At 38.0% G+C, this 20,321-nt stretch overlaps 1 protein-coding gene across 3 annotated transcripts in view; it reads right to left on the reverse strand.

Moving 5' to 3' along the window:
* LOC103663166 (centromere protein P) overlaps positions 1-20,321 on the reverse strand; it is a 248,300-nt gene that overhangs the window by 200,923 nt on the left and 27,056 nt on the right. For all 3 annotated transcript variants that reach the window (XM_040620381.1, XM_040620382.1, XM_040620380.1), the window contains exon 4: positions 10,210-10,298. In XM_040620381.1, the coding sequence (XP_040476315.1) occupies positions 10,210-10,298 (89 nt within the window). The remainder of the gene's footprint in view (positions 1-10,209; positions 10,299-20,321) is intronic.

Here is a 20,321-nt window from a genome sequence, read left to right on the forward strand (position 1 = left end):
ACCGATTTCCCTGATAAATATGGACGCCAAAATTCTCAGCAAGATCCTAGCTAATAGGATCCAACTGTACATTAAAAAGGATTACCATCAAGACCAAGTGGATCATCCTGGATGCAAGGGTGGTTCAACGTTCACAAATCGATCAGTGTGATAGATCATATCAACAAGAAAAGAGTCAAGAACCAGATGATCCTCTCAATTGATGCAGAAAAAGCATTTGACAAAATACAGCATCCTTTCCTGATTAAAACCCTTCAGAGTGTAGGGATAGAGGGTACATTCCCAAATTTCATAAAAACCATCTATGAAAAGCCTACAGCGAATATCATTCTCAATGGGAAAAAGCTGGAAGCCCTTCCCTTAAGATCAGGAACACGACGAGGATGCCCACTCTCGCCATTATTATTCAACATAGTACTAGAAGTCCTGGCAACAGCAATCAGACGACAAAAAGGGATAAATGGTATCCAAATCGCAAAAAAAGAAGTCAAACCGTCCGCAGAGATGACATGATACTCTATATGTAAACCCAAAAGAATCCACTCCCAAACTATTAGAAGTTATAGAGCAATTCAGTAATGTGGCGGGATACAAAATCAGTGCTCAGAAATCAGTTGCATTTCTATACACGAATAATGAGACTGAAGAAAAAGAAATTAGGGAATCCAACCCATTTACAACAGCACCAAAAACCACACGTTACCTTGGAATTAACTTAACCAGAGATGTAAAAGCTCTATATTCTAGAAACTACAAATCACTCTTGAAAGACACTGAAGAAGACACAAAAAGATGGAAAAATATTCCATGCTCATGGATTGGAAGAATAAACATAGCTAAAATGTCTCTGCTACCCAGAGGAATCGACAATTTCAATGCCATCCCAATCAAAATATCAATGACATTCAAAGAACTGGAACAAACAGCCCTTAAATTTGTGTGGAACCAGAAAAGGCCCTGAATCGCCAAGGAATTGTTGAAAAGGAAAAACAAAGTTGGGGGCATCATGTTGCCTGATTTCAAGCTATACTACAAAGCTGTGATCACAAAGACAGCATGGTACTGGCAGAAAAACAGACACATAGACCAATGGAACAAAATAGAGAACCCAGAAATGGACCCTCGGCTCTTTGGGCAACTAATCTTTGACAAAGCAGGAAAAAACATCCAGTGGAAAAAAGACAGTCTCTTCAATAAATGGTGCTGGGAAAATTGGACAGCTACATGCAAAAGAATGAAACTTTACCACTCTCTCACACCATACACAAAGATAAACTCCAAATGGATGAAAGACCTCGATGTGAGACAGGAATCCATCAAAAATCCTAGAGGAGAACATAAGCTGCCACCTCTTTGACATTGGCAACTTTTTTCATGACACATCTCCAAAGGCAAGAGAAACAAAAGAAAAAATGAACTTGTGGGACTTCATCAAGAAAAAAAGCTTCTGCACAGCCAAGGAAACAGTCAAAAAAACTAAGAGGCAGCCCACGGAATGGGAGAAGATATTTGCAAATGAAACTACAGATAAAATTATGACTGGTATCCAGGGGGCGCCTGGGTGGCACAGCGGTTAAAGCGTCTGCCTTCGGCTCAGGGCGTGATCCCGGCATTATGGGATCGAGCCCCACATCAGGCTCCTCCGCTATGAGCCTGCTTCTTCCTCTCCCACTCCCCCTGCTTGTGTTCCCTCTCTCGCTGGCTGTCTCTATCTCTGTCAAATAAATAAATAAAATCTTTAAAAAAAAAAAATCTGGTATCCAAGATCTACAAAGAACTTCTCAAACTCAATACACAAGAAACAAATAATCAAATCAAAAAATGGGCAGAAGATATGAATAGACATTTTTCCAATGAAGACATACAAATGGCTAACAGACACATGAAAAAATGTTCAAAATCATTAGCCATCAGGGAAATTCAAATCAAAACCACACTGAGATACCACCTGACACCAGTTAGAATGGCAAAAATTGACAAGGCAGGAAACAACAAATGTTGGAGAGGATGTAGAGAAAGGGGATCCCTCCTACATTGTTGGTGGGAATGCAAGTTGGTACAGCCACTCTGGAAAACAGTGTGGAGGTCCCTTAAAAAGTTAAAAATTGAGCTACCCTATGATCCAGCCATTGCACTACTGGGTGTTTACCCCAAAGAGACAGACGTAGTGAAGAGAAGGGCCATATGAACCCCAACGTTCATAGCAGCATTGTCCACAATAGCTAAATCGTGGAAGGAGCCGAGATGCCCTTCAACAGATGACTGGATTAAGAAGCTGTGGTCCATATATACAATGGAATATTACTCAGCCATAAAAAAGAACAACTTCTCAACATTTGCAGCAACATGGACGGGACTAGAGGAGAAGTGAAATAAGTCAAGCAGAGAAATACAATTATCATATGGTTTCACTCATTTATGGAACATAAGAAATAGGAAGATCGGTAGGAGAAGGAAGGGAAGAATGAAGGGGGGGTAAAGAAAAGAGGGAATGAACCATGAGAGACTGTGGACCTGGAAAACAAACTGAGGGCTTCAGAGGGGAGAGGGCTGGGGGACTGGGATAGGCCAGTGATGGGTATAAAGGAGGGCACGTATTTCATGGTGCACTGGGTGTTATACGCAAATAATGAATCATGGAACATTGCATCAAAAACTGGGGATGTACTGTATGGTGACTAATGTAACAAAATAAAAATTATTAAATAAAAAAAAGGAAACAAAACAAAACAAAGCAAAAAAAAAAAAAAAAACAAAAACAAAAACAAAAAACAAAAAACCCAGGTATGGCCAAAAATTCAGTAGATAAAATCAAAATGGAACAGTAAAACATATTTAAATAACCTAAAAGAAATCAGGAAATGGAGGAACAAACAAACAAACCAAAGACAAGGAAAATGAAGAAAATAGAAGGGCAGGTGCATTAACAAACAGCTACATAAGCATCTATGTGACAGGGGACACGGGAGATTAAGTGTTCAGTCCTCCTCTGGTATCTAGTACTAATACCTTTTCAACGTCTGAGAGAAGAAATTACTTTCCAAAGAATGTAGACCTATAAAAAGCAGCAGTTGCTTCGTTATAGCATACAGGCCAAATTGACGTATTTTAATCTCCATCAAATAAGGGAGCAAGAATAAGCTCTTAATCATGTGATGAGGAAGGGAGCCAAAAAAAAAAATCTTAAAAACACAAGAGCCCAAGTTTAAACACACACACACAGACACACACACACACTACAGACACTGGACACTCAGAGAGCGGGACAGAATAGAGTCGGACCTGTTACATTAATTAAACACAGAACTTTATTTAAAAGTGGAGTGAGTCACAATACCTTCACTCCCATTCGCATCTCCACAAAGGACACGCTATTATAGCACACACAGTTTTCCATTATAGAAAGACATTGTATATGTGTTGGCTCTTACAGTCCTAAGAGTGATTGTAATTTATCTATTTTCCCCCAAGCGTAGTCCAAACTTCACTAAATGTTAAACAGATGTTATGGATTTCTTTCACAAAATGTTGGCAGTGACACATTTCAATTTGAACTAGAGTAGTCAGAAAAGTAAAATAATTCCAAATGTCTTTTTCTTAAGGATAAAGCAAAACATAAAGAGAAATGTAGAATAAACATTTTATTAGGTCTTAAATCAGAGGAATACCAGAAGTTAATTACTCACTACAATATTACCAGTCACGCTCGTATGTTGCTGCTGGGAATGCAACTCAGTGTGATCACTCTGGTCAACACTGTGCTAGTTTAGTATAAATTCAAACATATTGTAAGCATATAACCCAGCAATCCCACTTCTGGTTATTTAGAGAAAAAACTTACATCACACAAAAACCTCTACTGAATGTTCACGGCAGCTCTATTCATAATCATCGAAAACTGGAAATAACTCAAATGTCCTCCATGGGGTGAATGGATAAACACACTAGTATCAATACATGAAATACTACTCGGAAATGAAAAGATGGATGAATCTCAATTCATTTACTTTATGTTAAGTAAAGAAGCCAGTCTCTATGTAATTTCATTTATTTGACATTTTGTAAGAGGCAAAACCCTAGTGATGATCACAGCAGGTTTTGCCGGGGGTAGGGAGTGGGTTGTGACTATAAAGGGAGAATATGCAGGTTTTGTGCTGATGGAGCTGTTCAGTATCCTCATTGTGGTGGTAAGCACACAGAAACCATCCAACCTGAATAACACAGAAGGAAAAGACTGGAAAAAAAAAAAAAAAGAAAGAAAAGAAAAAAGAACAGAGCCTCAGAGACAAGTGAGACAATGACAAAAAGTTTTATATTCATGTAATCAGAGACCAGAAGCAAAAAAGAAATATATCATGTAATAAGAAAAAAAAAAAAGCTAAAAAAATCAAATTACAATAAAATATTAAAAAATATTCAGGGGTCCCTGCATGGCTTAGTGGGTTAAGCGTCTGCCTTCAGCTCAGGTCATGATCCCAGGGTGCTGGCATTGAGACTTGTGTTGGGCTCCTTGCTCAGCAGGAAGCCTGCTTCTCTCTCTCTCTGCCGTCCCCCCCCACCCCCACCCCCCCCACCCTCGCTCCTGCTCGCAGGCATGCTCTCTCTCAAAAAAATAAATAAAATCTTAAAAAAAAATTTCAAATAAGGATGCCTGGCTGGTTCAGTCAATAGAGTACACAGCTCTTAATGTCAGGGTCATGAGTTTAAGCCCCATGCTGGGGGTAGAGCTTACTTAATTAATAAAAAAAATTTAAAAATATTCAAATTATCCAGAAAAAGCATGAAGGAAAACAGAAGAATAAAACAACACAACAGAAATTAACTACTAACTGGGTAGACCTCAACCAAAAATATATCAATGATTACATTAAATGTAAATGAATCACAGATCTAAATGAAAAAAAGTAAAAGTATAAAATTTTTTTTAAAATGTAAGAATTTTGGGGCACCTGGGTGGCTCAGTCGTTAAGCGTCTGCCTTCAGCTCAGGGCGTGATCCCAGGGTCCTGAGATCAAGCCCCGCATTGGGCTCCCTGCTCAGCGGGAAGCCTGCTTCTCCCTCTCACACTCCCCTTGCCTGTGTTCCAGCTCTCGCTGGCTGTCTCTCTGTGAAATAAATAAATAAAATCTTTACATAAATAAATAAATAAAATGTAAGAATTTTTATGACCTGAGGTTAGGCAAAAGTGACAGACATCATTCCAAAAACATATAAAAGAAAAAATAAAGATTAACTTCTTAAAATCAGAAAAATTTGCTCTTTGAAAGATACTGTTAAGAAAATGAAAAGACAGGGGCGCCTGCGTGGCTCAGTCACTAAGCGTCTGCCTTCGGCTCAGGGCGTGATCCCGGCGTTCTGGGATTGAGCCCCACATCAGGCTCCTCCACTAGGAGCCTGCTTCTTCCTCTCCCACTCCCCCTGCTTGTGTTTCCTCTCTCTCTGGCTGTCTCTGTCAAATAAATAAATAAAATCTTTAAAAAAAAAAAAGAAAAAAAAAAAAAAGAAAATGAAAAGACAGGGTCCCCTGGGTGGCTCAGTGGGTTAAGTGTCCAACTCTTGATTTTCAGTTCAGGTCATGATCTCAGGGTCCTGGGGTTGAGCCCCATGTCAGGCTCTGCACTCACTGGGGAGTCTGCTTCAGGATTCTCTATCTTCCTCTGCCCCTCCCCCTGCTCACGTGTTCTCTCTCTCTAAAATAAATCTTAAAAAAAAAAAAAATGAAAAGACAAGCTAGAAAATGGGAGAAAATATTTGAAAATCGCATATATGACAAAGGTCTTGTATGGAGAATATATAAAGAACTCTCAAGACAACAGTAAGAAAACAAACGACCCAATGAAGCCCTGAGTGAAGACTTGAATATGAGCTTCACTGACGAGGATAAACAGATGGCAACTAAGCACACGTAAAGATGCTCACATGACCAACAATTAGGAAAATGAGATACACCACACTCCCACTAGAATGGCTAAATTCAGGCATACACAAATACATGTGCTGGAGAGCACGCAGAGCAACCAGAACTCTCATATATTGCTGGCGAGAATGCAAAATGGCACAACCCTTCGGAAAAACATCTTGGCTATTTCTTATAAACTAAAATGTGCACTTACATATGACCCAACAATCTAACTCCCAGGTATTCAGCCAAGAGAAGTCCATAAATGTTCCCTAACAGGTGACACAGTAGATGATCTCAGGCTCGCAGGCTACACGGTCTCTGTGACAATTACCTCACTCTCCCAATGTACCATGAAAGCAACTATAGACAATACACAAAGAAATGGGCATGACTGTCTTCCAACAAACTTTTTAAAAATTAGGCAGCTGGTCTGTGAACTAGTTTGCCTATTCTTGCCTAAGAGAATGGAAACTGATATTCACACCAAACCCTGTACACAATGTTTATAGCACTTCCATTCATAATAACAAAAAAAGGGAAACAACCCAATGTCCTTCAAGGGGTAAATGGATAAACTGTGGAATTCCCATACAACAGATTACTACACGGCAATGAAAAAAGCCTACTGGTACATGTAAAAACACAGATGAATCTCAAAAGTATTACCTTGAGTGAAATAAGCCAGTCTTAAAGTTTACATACCATGCGATTCCATCTGGAAAAGGCAAAAACTTACAGAGGAAGAAAAGACCAATAGTCATCACAGCAAAGGACTGGGAGTGAGTCATGTCTTAAAGGGGCAGCATGAGGGATTTTTTTTTTTACTATTATGGAATTATTCTTTATTCTGATTGTAGTGTTAAGTTATAGGAGTTTATATCTGTGTTAAGTTGATAAGACTTCTGTGTCAAAAAAGCCCTCAATTTCATCATATGTTAATTTTTTCAAGACTTTTTAATTTATTTATTTGAGAGAGCGAGTTAATGAGAGAGTGAGAGCAGAGAGGCAGAGGCAGAAGCAGGCTTCCCACTGAGCAGGGAGCCCAGCTCTTGGCTTGATCCCAGGACACTGAGATCATGGCCTGAGCAGAAGGCACTTAACCGACTGAGCCACTCAGGTGCCCCTGTTAATTTAAATATTTTTTAAAAAGAAAGAGAAGGTAAAGTATAAAAGAGAACTTTGAGAAATGACCAGTCCCGACAGTGAGATGAAAGATCAACAGATGGGCTGAATAGCAGAGGAGACACAATTTGAATAAATAATTGTCCTTTATTGGAATATATATCTTAGGAGATAATCCAGAATAATTACAAAACCCAACTGTTAAAAAAAAAAAAATAAGAGTCTTTATTTTTAAAAAGACAGGAAAAATTTAAAAGACACATAGAACTTTTACAAATGACAAGTACTGTCAATGAAATTGAAAATTCAGTGGGTGGGGGTTTAAAAGATTAGTCACAACATAAAGAAATAATTACTGAACTGAAATACAGATCTAAAGAATCATCATGAAGCAGCACAAAGATATAAAGAAAGGGTAAAACAGGGGCGCCTGGGTGGCTCAGTCGGTTAAGAGTCCACCTTCAGCTTAGGTCGTAATCCCAGGGTCTGGGAATTGAGCCCCACGGCAGGCTCCCTGCTCAGTGGGGAGTCTGCTTCTGCCTCTGCCCCTCCCCCCTGCTCGGTGTCTGTGTCTCTGTCTCTCTCTCCCCCCCCTTCCCCTCCTTCTCTCTCAAATAAATGAATTTTAAAAATCTTGAAAAAGAAGAAAAAAAGAAAGGGTAAAACAGATGCAGAAGATGAACAGTGTGTCCCAAATTCTGGAATGAGAATTAGAAAACAAAACAAAACATCGGGAAAGAGCTCTGCTGCTACTTAGGATGTAAAAAACCGCAGAGAAGACCATCTGCACCTAACACCAAGCAAATTTGAATAATCTATAAAGTTATAACCTTTCTTGAGTCCATTAGAGACCCAAAGTCACAAGGCAACCAAGTAAATAAAATTTTTCTTCCTCAAAGGAAAGACATGACAAAACTGTTCACTCTGGGGTAAACTTAGGGGAGGAAAGCAGTCCCCATACAAGTAGGTAACAAGAAATCAGCTAAAATGTCAACAAATTCTTAGGGACAAATGTGGGATAGAATGTGCCTTTGTAACAGATAGGAACCCCAGGCACAAAGGGTCACCACCAGAAAAACCAGGGTCCTGTCAGTGACTCAGGCATGAGGAGGTGATCAGCCACTACTGGGGAGCAAAAGGAAGCCAGAATTCTTCTCTGATGGGAACAAAAAACCCCTGAGCCACTGAAAAAAGAGGCAACAAAGCAATGGAAGAAAAAAGTCCCTTGCTTCTAAGGGAGGAGCAGAAGTTGACTTTGGTAGAGGGGCAGAACACACTCCTGTTACCAGGACAAAGACCCAGTGCTTCGGGAAGAGAGGCAGTGGCAAAAACCACCTGTTCCCTGGGAGGGGCAGGAAACCCACCGGGCCCAGGATCCTACACGACTCCCAAGCATTCATCTGCTACCCCTGGAGGAACAAGGAACTCTCTCCTGCCCAAAACCAACCCCAGATGCAGGCTGGCTTTGGCTATACTGGGGGAGGAGCAGGAACATTGGGGAGGCCAAGCCCTGAGACGCAGGTACACAGGACTGCCAAACACTGAGGGTGGACCATCAAAGTACAGAGCTCCCGTTACTCCCACCACAGGCAGGGCACCGAGTAACAGGCATCCACAGCCGCTACTGGGGGAGCGTCAAGAGCATAGACAAAGGGTCCTCTCAGAAAGGCAGAAAGCTGAGTGGATCAGGGACACTGAGGAGAACCCTCCAGCTCCCAAAACCCCATTCTAAGCATATGGAAGAACTGAACTCGAACCTGAATCCACAGCTGGAAGAATTTGAAACCTGTGATGTGAAGCCTGAAGACAAGGAAAACAATAAAAATCTCAAACACAGCTCAACTGTGGACAACGTTTAATTAACCACACCCTGACAGCATGATAAAAGAAATGTGCCTGCTTCTCGGCATAAACACTATTTGCTTGAGTCTTCCACAGATAATGTCCATCATTTGACTATTAAAAAAAAAAAAAAAAAAAGATGACACACAAAAATTCAGGAAAAAATACCCCAGAATCAGCAGAATCAGGTTCAAAGATGACTCAGATGTTGGCACTATAAGACAGGAACATTAAAATAACCATGATTAAAAGTCACAGAGAAGGGCACTCAGTTAAGTGTCTCAGTCAGTTATGTGTCTGCCTTTGGCTCAGGTCATGATCTCAGGGTCCTGGGATTGAGCCCTGCATCAGGCTCCTTGCTCAGCAGGGAGTCTGCTTCTCCCTCCCTCTCCCCCTGCCCCACTCATGCTCTCTCTTGCTCATGCTCTCTCTTTACTAAATAAAATCTTTTAAAAAATTAATAAAAAATAAAAATAAAAGTCACAGAGACAGAAATAAGAATGAAGGGTGCCAGGGGCTGAGTGGAAGGGAAGATGGGAAGCGACTGTTTGACGCATACACAGTTTCCGTTTTACAAGATGAAAGGGTTATGAAGAGAGCTCTTGGTGTACACAGTTAAATATATTCTAAACGTATTTAATAGTACTGAACTGTACCCTCAAAAATGGTTAAGAAGGTAAGTTTTATGTTATATATATTTTACCACAATTTTAAAAGTGAGGGGAAAAAGGAGCTGGTGCAAAGATAGAGGACAGTCTTGTATCTTGAATGTAGTGGGTGTTTCAGGAAGCTCCAGAGGTGATAAAATTGCAAAGAACACACACACACACGCTTATAAAACTGGTAAAAATCCTCCTTGCTCCGGGCCTACGCACAACTACTCTGTTGAGGACCTCTTCGTTAGTTTACACCTACACATTTTTCAGATGTTGGCTCAATTTTCAGGAAATGATCCCACGTTCTCCATCAATGTCAGGTTCCTGATGTATGCTTCAATAGCATTATATAACTCTTCTCTGCAGCACTGAGCACAGTCACAATTTTAGACTTTATTTCTACCATTATTTAACTAATGTCTTCACCAATAGGCTAGAAACTCCTTGAGTATCAAAGATTATACCTGTTCTTCGCCACAATTAAATGCCTAGCACATAGTTAATGTGTGACACATTTTCACTGAATGAAAAAATGATAGAGAATATGGACTTAATAAATAAGCTATATGTATATGAATATAAACCATAATAATGTTACACTTCCCGAGATATTTTGATATTTACTTATCAAAAAAAGAAAGGGTAAAATTAAGCAATACCTAAAAAAGAAAATTTATAATATCTTACCTAGACACAAATTCACTTAATTCTGAATATTCAGTAGGCTCCATTATTATGTTGAGGTCAGTAATAACAGAAGATAAATTCTCCTTATCCTAAAATAAAAAAAGTTTATCAGATCACAGTAAACATTTCAATAAAATATAAAGACAAAAATGTTTTAAAATATCCAAAATGAAATACCACCAAACAATAGGAAAAGGTAATCAAGAGAAGGCACTGAAAATATTGGTTATTTGTTAAAAGAATAAAATCAGATCTTTCCTCCATACCAAAAACTAAAATGAACTCCAAATGAATTACTTACTTAAATGTAAATGTAAACACCAAGACCATAAAATATTAGCAGGAAATACAGACATGTAACTGGTTACTGAGTGAAGAACTTTCTAAGCAAACAATAGTGTAAAAAAAAAAAAAAAAGCAAATATAATTACATTAAAAAAACCTCAGTATTTATATAAAAAATGACTTTACTACTAAAAGAGAAAAAATAAACTGATGAAGATATTTTTTACCAAAACATTACAAGGAGAAATGAAAACTGAAAAGAAAAAAGTAAAAGACATGAATTAAAAACTCAAATGTAAAAACTTACACGGAAAAAAATATTCAATCTCACTAGGAAAAAGACAAATATATATTAAACCAGTGAGATAAACATTTTTACCTATAAAATCACTTTGATAATGTACACTTAAAATATGCATAGTCCGTGTGCCAGCAGTTTGACTTCAAGAGTCGATCCTAAAACAGCAAGAAATGAGGACAAAGACTGGCTGCTTATTACAAAACCCAGAAACAACTCCATATTCCATAATGCAGATTGTGAAATAAATGTTTTGATCTGTAATTTCAGGTTTTCTCCATTAGTCTAGTAAATTTTCCCCTATTCTATAGTTGCCTATCACTTCCTTTTCACTTGTTTCTGTTCTTGTTTTTGCAAAAACCATATATTGACTCTTCATGGCCTTCCCGATTATTCTTTTCACTTGCTCTTGGAGATGATTTTTTTCAAGACTGTCCTCCATATTCACCTCCTGGTTACTTCCAATGAATGTGGTTCTCGGCACAATAATCAGCTGCTTTCTCTCAGCTCTCTTTCCTCCCATTCAATTTTCTTCAAATGTTTTCTTCTGATAGCCAGAGCAGGTTTTTATACAGTGTGTTCCTGTGTTTCCTGGATTAATTCTTTCAAAGTGAACTTATCTCCACTTTATTAATTCGTTTCATGACAGCATGTTTGCATAAGTTCTAAATGAAGATGAAAACACTCGGCACCGTATTCGTGCTCTTGTCTGGAACTATTATATGTTCAGAGGAGTAGTCTAGCAATTTTCAGTATTTCCTAAGAACAAAGTGAGTAGATACTTCCTGACATTTCCCATTTGTCTGGGCACTATCTGACTTTTCCCTGTATTTTGAGCGGGCTTATAATCTTTGCTTAGTTTTTTAGCTGCCTGAAGATACAGTGGGGATTGTTCAGAGCAGGTGCAGTTTAAGTAGGCTGGCTGTCTGTGGGCATCTACCATCATATCTAATCAAAAACATAAATTCCAAAGGCACTTAAAAACTGGGCAAAAGACCTCCATAGACATTTCTTCGAAGATGTACAAATGGGCAGAAAGCATCCGAAATAATGCCTAATATCATTAGTCATCATCTGGTCATTCCATTTGACCCAGTAATTCTATTCTTAGCTATACACCCAAGAAAAATGAAAACATATGCCTACTTATAAACTTACACATGAATGTTTATATCAACATTAATAATAGCCAAAAGGTGAAAATAGCCCAAATGTTCATTAACTATAAATAACAAAATGTGATATATCCACATAATGGAATGTTGTTACTTAATCAAAAAAGGAAAAGAATGAAGTAATGATACCTACTACATGAACAAACCCTGAAAACATCACCTTAAGTGAAAGAAGCCAGTCAAAAAGATCACATATTAGAAGATTCCCTGACTTCAAAGCCCCTAAGTCTCAGCAACACATTATTTTCAATCAACGTCCATTTAATTTAGTCTATAGTTCTCATTCTTCTCTAAAATTTAAGAATTGTGGGTACATTCAGGAAAAAGTCCTATTAACTTTGCAAAATTTATATACTGTTAATAAGCCACACAGCATCACACTCCAATGTTCTCTTTCATTTGGGTTTGAATGCCATCATAATCAGGTGCATTTTCTTTGGAGCTTATGATATGGGATTATATTATTTTTACTGATATGTAATGACACAGAACATATTTTCAGGTGTAAAACATAATGACTCAATATTTGTATATATTGCAAAATGTTCACCACAATAAACCTAGTTAACATTCATCACAATTCATACTTAATTTTTTTAAAGATTTTATTTTTAAGTAATCTCTACACCCAACATGGGGCTTGAACTTACAGCCCCAAGATCAAGAGTCACATGCTCCACTTATCACCTATGTTTTTTCCTAGGATATTTATGGTTTCCGGTCTTCCATTCAAGCATCTAACCCATTTTGGGTTAATTTTTGTGTATGTTGTAAGGCAGTGTTCTAGTTTCATTCTTTTGCATGTGGCTGTCCAGGTTTCTGAACACCATTTAGTGAATAATCCTTTCCCCACTGTATATTTTTGACTGTCATAGATTAATTTACCACATATGTGTGGGTTTATTTCCAGGTTCTCAATTCTATTCCATTAATCTTTTTATGCCAATACCATACTTTTTTGATTACTATAGCCTTGTAGTACAAGTTGAAGTCAGGAAGCACGATGCCTCCAGGTTTGTTCTTTTGCCAGATTCCGTTGGCTAGTAGGGCTCTTCTGTGGTTCCACACCCATTTCAGAATTATATTTTCTATTTCTGTGAAAACTGCCATTGGAATTTTGATAAGGATTGACTTTAATCTGTAGATTCCTTTCGGTACCGTGGACATTTAAAAAATATTAATTCTTCCAATCCACGAGCACAGAATACCTTTCCATTTATTTGTGCCTTCAATTTCTCTCCTCAGTGTCTTATAGTTTTCAGTGTACAGGTCTTTGACCTCCTTGGTTATGTGTATCTCCAGGTATTTCATTCTTTTTTATGCAACTGTTTTCATAATTTCTCTTCCTTATAGTTCATTATTAGTGTAGACAAATTCAACAGATTTTTGTATACTGATTTTGTATCTTGCAATGTTACTGAACTCACTTATTAGTTCTAATAATTTCTGGGTGGATTCTTTAGGGATTTTTGTATACAATATGATGTCATCTCCAAATAGTGACAGTTTTACTTCTTCCTGTCCAATGTGAATTCCTTTTATTTCTGTTTCTTCCCTAATTGCTCTGTCTAGGACTTCCAATACTATATTGAATACAAGTGGCAAGGGCAGGCATCCCTGTCCTGTTCCTGATCTTAGAGGAAAAGCTTTCATCTCTTCAACACTGAGTATGAGGTGGGTTTCTCATATACGCCTTTATTATGTTGAGATATGCTCCCTCTATACCTAATTTGTTGGGAGTTTATATAAAAAAGCGATGTTCGATTTTGTCAAATGCCTTTTCTGCATCTATTGAGATGATCATTGGATTTTTATCCTTCATTTTGTTAATGTGGCATATCACAATGATCGTTACAATTTTAAACCGCATTTGCACTTCTGGAATTAATCCCACTTAATCAAGATGTATGATCCTCTTAATGTATTGTTGAATTCAGTTTGCTAATGGTTTGTTAAAGGGTTTTGCATCTATGTTCATTGTGGATATTGGCATGTAATTTTCTTCTCTTGTGGTCCTTGTCTGGTTTTGGTATCAGGGTAATGCAGACCTCCTAAAATGAATTTATGAGCCTTCCCTCTTCTACTTTTTTGGTAAGTATTAAAGCAAGATTGATACTAATTCTTTTTTGAATATTTAGAATTCACCAGTAAACCTTTCTGATCCTGGACTTTTGTTGGAAGGTTTTCAATTACTGATTTAATCTTCTTAGTAAGTAATCAGTCTCTTTAGATTATTTCTTCTTGGTTCAACCTTGGAAGGTTGTAGGTTTCTAGGACTTGATCCATTTCTTTAAGCTTGTCCAATTTGTTGGCATATAATTGTATTATTCTCTTATTATCCTTTCTATTTTTGTGGTATCAGCTATAACAACTCTTCTTTCACTTCTGATTTTGAGTTCCCTCTCTTTTTCTTGGTGAGTCTAGCTAAACGTTTGCCAATTTTTGCTTATCTTTCAAAGAACCTGCTCTGGATTTCATTTGTCTTTTCTACTGCCTTTTTAGACTCTATTTCTGCTCTGAGCTTTGTTATTTCCTTCTAATTTTGGGCTCCATTTATTTTTATTTTCTAGTTCATTGAGGTGTTAGGTTGTTTGAAATTTTTCTTGTTTAAGTACAAATTTATAGCTATGAATTTCCCTCTTAGGTTGCTCTTGTTATATCCCGTAACTTTGGTATGTTGTATTTTTATTTTCCCTTGTCTCAAGGTATTTTATCACTTCTCATTTGATTTCATTTACCTGTTAATTTTTTAGTAGCATGTTGTTTAATCTCCACATTTTGTGAAGTTTCCAGTTTTGTTCTTGCAACTGTGGTCAGAAAAGAGGCTTGCTATTAATCTTCCTAAACTGTCAAGACTTGTTTTATGACAGAACATATCATCTATCCTAGAGAATGTTCCGTGTGCCCTTAAGAAGAATGTATTCTGTTGTTTGTGAATGGAATGTTCTGTAGGTATATGTTAAGTTCATCTGGTTTAACCTGTTGTTTCAAGCCCATATTTCTTTACTGATTTTCTGTCTGGATGATCTATCCACTGATGTAAGTGGAGTATTAAGGTCCGCTACTATTACTGTACAGCTATCCATTTCTCGCATTAGGTCTGTTAATATTTGCTATACATTTAGGTGCTCCTATTTTGAGTGCACTAAATTTTTTTTTAAAAGATTTGAGAGACAGAGCACAAGCAGAGGGAGTGGCAGGCAGAGGGAGAAGCAGGCTCCCTGCTGAGCAAGGACCCCGATATGGGACTTGATCCCAGGACCCTGGGATCATGACTTGAGCCGAAGGCAGACACTTAACCGACTAAGCCACCCAGGAGTCCCTGGGTGCACAAATATTTACAAATTTTATATTCTCATGTTTATTAACCCCTTTGTTGTTATATAACACCCTTCTTTGTCTCTTATGAGTCTTAAAAAGTCTATTTGTTCTGATGTTTAAGTATAGCTATCCCAGCTTTCTTTTGGTTTCCATTTACGTAGATTATCTTTTTCCATCCATCCCTTCATTTTCAGTGTATGTTTGCCCTTATAACTGAAGTTAATCTCTCATAGGCACGTATAGATGGGTCTTGGTTTTTTTTTTTTTTTAATCCATTCAGCCACTCTACATCTTCTGATTAGAGAATTTAGTCACTTTACACTTGATTATTAATAGATACGTGCTTATTGTCATTTTGTTATTTTCTGGCTGCTTTGTAGTTTCTATTCCTTTCTTCTCTCTCTCCCTTCGTGGCCTGACTTTCTTTAGTGGTACACTTAGATCCCTTCCTCATTATCTTTTGTGTATCTAATATAGGTTTTTGGGTTTTGGTTACTTACATGTAATTTGTATTTATAACAGTCTATTTTAAGTTGATAGCAACTTAAGTTTGAACACATAATAAAGCTCTACATTTTTACTCCCCTTCCATGTACTTTTCCATTCTTTATCATGAGTATCCTTTAACTAATTACATATTTTTACTACTTTTGTTTTTTAACTTTCACACTAGCTTTATAAGTGATTAATCCACTACTTTTGCTATATATTTACCTTAACCAGGAGATTTATACTTTCTTGTTTCCATGCAGTAAAAAGGGCCCTTTCTTTTCAGCTTAACGAAGTCCCTTTAACATTTCTTATTGATTGGGGCGCCTGGGTGGCTCAGTCATTAAGTGTCTGCCTTCGGCTCAGGGCGTGATCCCGGCGTTGTGGGATCGAGCCCCACATCAGGCTCTTCCGCTATGAGTCCGTTTCTTCCTCTCCCACTCCCCCTGCTTGTGTTCCCTCTCTCTCCGGCTGTCTCTATCTCTGTCGAATAAATAAAATCTTTAAAAAAAAAACAAAACAAAACATTTCTTATTGAGGTCAGTTTAGTGGTGGTCAACTCTAGGTTTTGCTTGTCAGGAAAACTTTTACCTCTCCTTCAGTTCTGAATAACTGTCAGGGAAAGTATTCTTGGTTGGAAATTGTTCTCTTTCAGCACTCTGAATATACTGTGCTACTTTCTGGCCCGAAACATTTCTGCAGCAAAATCTGCTACAAGTCCAATGAGGGCTTCCCTTGTATTTAACAAATTGCTTTTCTCTTGTTGCTCTTAGGACGCCTTGATTTTAACTTTTGACACTTTAATTATAATGTGTCTTGGTCACTTTTGGGTTCGTCTTCTTTGGAATTCTCTGGGATTTCTGGATCTGGATTTCTGTTTCTCTCCAAGCTTAGGGAAGTTTACACCCATTATTTCTTCATATAAACTTTCTGTCCCTTTTTCTTTTTTCTGAGATTCCTATAATGCCAATGGTCAGTTGACTTGACCTTGTCCTGTAAGTCCCTTAAGTTATCTTTCTTTTCTTCATTATTATTTCTTTTCACTTCTCTGATTGGGTCTGTTCCTCTGCCCTGTATTCAAGTTCACTGATCCTTTCATCTATTTAATTTAGTCTGATACTGAGCCCCTCTACTGTATTTTTCGGTGCTTCTGTTTCAGATGGTCTTTCCCCCTATTTCTTGCTCACTTGTGTTTTTTTCACACTGTTCTCACCGTGTTTATCCATTCTTCTCCCAAGTTCAGTGAGCACCATTATGAACATTACTTTGATCTCCTTCCAGGTAAATTATTATCTCCAGTTCATCAAGGTTTCTTCTAAAGTTTTATCTTCTTCTTTGGTTTGGAATATAATTCCTCTGTTTCTTCATTTTCTTTGACTTTCTATATTGGTTCCTATGCACTACATGAAAGAGCTTCCTCTCCCAGTCTTGTATGGTTGGCCTTGCGCAGAAGATGAAACTTATCGTTCAACACTGCCCTAGCTCTTGATTTTCTCTCAAAAAAGAGATTATTCAAGGAGCCTATTTTATTTTTATTTAATTTTTTTAAAAGATTTTATTTGAGAGAGAGAGAGAGTGAGAGAGAACAAGCATGAGCAGGGGAGGAGCAGATGGAGAAGGAAAAGCAGACTTCCCCCACTGTGCAGGGAGCCCAATGCAGGGCTCGAACCTGGTACTCCGGGATCATGACCCGAGCTGAAGGCAGATGCTTAACCAACTGAGCCACCCAGGTGCCCCATTTTAATTTTTTTTTAAAGATTATATTTGAGAGGGGGGGGGAGAGAGAGAACAAGAGAGCATATGGGGGGAAGAGAAGAGGGAGAGGGACAAGCAGACTCTGTGCTGAGCATGGAAGCTGACACAGTGCTGGATCCCATGACCCTGAGATCATAACCTGAGCCAAAATGAAGAGTTGGATGCTCAACTGACTAAGCCACACAGGCACTCCTATTTTTAATAGCTCCCAGTAGTTGAGGATATGCCAAACCAGACATTAATTAAAAATTTCCTTACTTTGAACCCAAAAGAAGCCACTCCCAAACTATTAGAAGTTATAGAGCAATTCAGTAACGTGGCGGGATACAAAATCAATGCTCAGAAATCAGTTGCATTTCTGTACACGAATAACGAGAACGAAGAAAGAGAAATTAGGGAATCCATCCCATTTACAATAGCACCAAAAACCATACGTTACCTTGGGATTAACTTAACCAGAGACGTAAAGGACCTTTATTCTAGAAACTATAAATCACTCTTCAAAGACATTGAGGAAGACATAAAAAGATGCAAAGATATTCCATTCTCATGGATCGGAAGAATTAACATAGTTAAAATGTCCATGCTACCCAGAGCAATCTACACTTTCAATGCTATCCCGATCAAAATACCGAGAACGTTTTTCAAAGAACTGGAACAAATAGTCCTTAAATTTGTATGGAACCAGAAAAGACCCCGAATCTCCAAGGAACTGTTGAAAAGGAAAAACAAAGCTGGGGGCATCACAATGCCGGATTTCGAGCTGTACTACAAAGCTGTGATCACAAAGACAGCATGGTACTGGCACAAAAACAGACACATAGACCAATGGAACAGAATAGAGAACCCAGAAATGGACCCTCAGCTCTTTGGGCAACTAATCTTTGATAAAGCAGGAAAAAACATCCGGTGGGAAAAAGACAGTCTCTTCAATAAATGGTGCTGGGAAAATTGGACAGCTACATGCAAAAGAATGAAACTTGACCACTATCTCACACCATACACAAAAATAAACTCCAAATGGATGAAAGACCTCGATGTGAGACAGGAATCCATCAAAATTCTAGAGGAGAACATAGGCAGCAACCTCTACGACATCGGCCAAAGCAACCTTTTTCATGACACATCCCCAAAGGCAAGAGAAACAAAAGATAAAATGAATTTATGGGACTTCATCAAGATTAAAAGTTTCTGCACATCCAAGGAAACAGTCAGAAAAACTAAGAGGCAGCCCACGGAATGGGAGAAGATATTTGCAAATGACACTACAGATAAAGGACTGGTATCCAAGATCTACAAAGAACTTCTCAAACTCAATACACGAGAAACAAATAAACAAATCAAAAAATGGGCAGAAGATATGAACAGACACTTTTCCAATGAAGACATACAAATGGCTAACAGACACATGAAAAAATGTTCAAAATCATTAGCCATCAAGGAAATTCAAATCAAAACCACACTGAGATACCACCTTACGCCAGTTAGAATGGCAAAAATAGACAAGGCAAGAAACAACAATTGTTGGAGAGGATGTGGAGAAAGGGGATCCCTCCTACATTGTTGGTGGGAATGCAAGTTGGTACAGCTACTCTGGAAAACAGTGTGGAGGTCCCTTAAAAAGTTAAAAATTGAGCTACCCTATGATCCAGCCATTGCACTACTGGGTATTTACCCCAAAGATACAGACGTAGTGAAGAGAAGGGCCATATGCACCCCAATGTTCATAGCAGCGATGTCCACAATAGCTAAATCGTGGAAGGAGCCGAGATGCCCTTCAACAGATGACTGGATTAAGAAGTTGTGGTCCATATATACAATGGAATATTACTCAGCTATCAGAAAGAACGAGTTCTCAACATTTGCTACAACATGGACGGCACTGGAGGAGATAATGCTTAGTGAAATAAGTCAAGCAGAGAAAGACAACTATCATATGATTTCTCTCATCTATGGAACATAAGAACTAGAATGATCAGTAGGGGAAGAAAGGGATAAAGAAAGGGGGGGTAATCAGAAGGGGGAATGAAACATGAGAGACTATGGACTATGAGAAACAAACTGAGGGCTACAGAGGGGAGGGGGGTGGGGGAATGGGATAGGCCGGTGATGGGTAGTAAGGAGGGCACATATTGCATGGTGCACTGGGTGTTATACACAACTAATGAATCATCGAGCCTTACATCGAAAACCGGGGATGTACTGTATGGTGACTAACATAATATAATAAAAAATCATTATAAAAAAAAAAATTTCCTTACTTTGGAATCACTTTGTTTCACTGGGTTTCAGGAAGAGTAGTTATGAAAACATTCTTAGCCACTTTCCCTAGAAATTGACACCAATCTGATTTATTATACTGCATAGAGTATGAATGCTGAGACATGTTAATTTTGATGTTCTTGCAACACCAGACAGTAAATCTGGAGAACAGAATTATATATTCCAGCTACCTCTGAGAGTAACAGCCATGCCAACATGGATAATTATTCAAACTCCCTTGATGTATTTCCCTGTAAAATAAGGGGTTGAGCTTAATAGTCTATAAGGCCACTTATGGTTCTCACATTGTATTACTATGATGTTATAACAATATTCTTTAAGCAAGATAGTTTTATTATTTAGGTTACATTTTAATTTTCCAGTGGTTAAACATCTCCCTCTAGTGGAAATTGTTTTTAAAAAATGTTTAAGGACACAGAATCTTGGTGTCTTCACTTTTTTCTATGTCTCAACTAAAAAAATCTGCTTAACATGTAAAATGGTAAAATCATTTTAGAAGGCAATCT

This window comes from Ursus maritimus, unplaced genomic scaffold (assembly GCF_017311325.1).
Source record: "Ursus maritimus isolate PB19 unplaced genomic scaffold, ASM1731132v1 scaffold_34, whole genome shotgun sequence".
NCBI classification, from domain to species: Eukaryota; Metazoa; Chordata; class Mammalia; order Carnivora; family Ursidae; genus Ursus; species Ursus maritimus.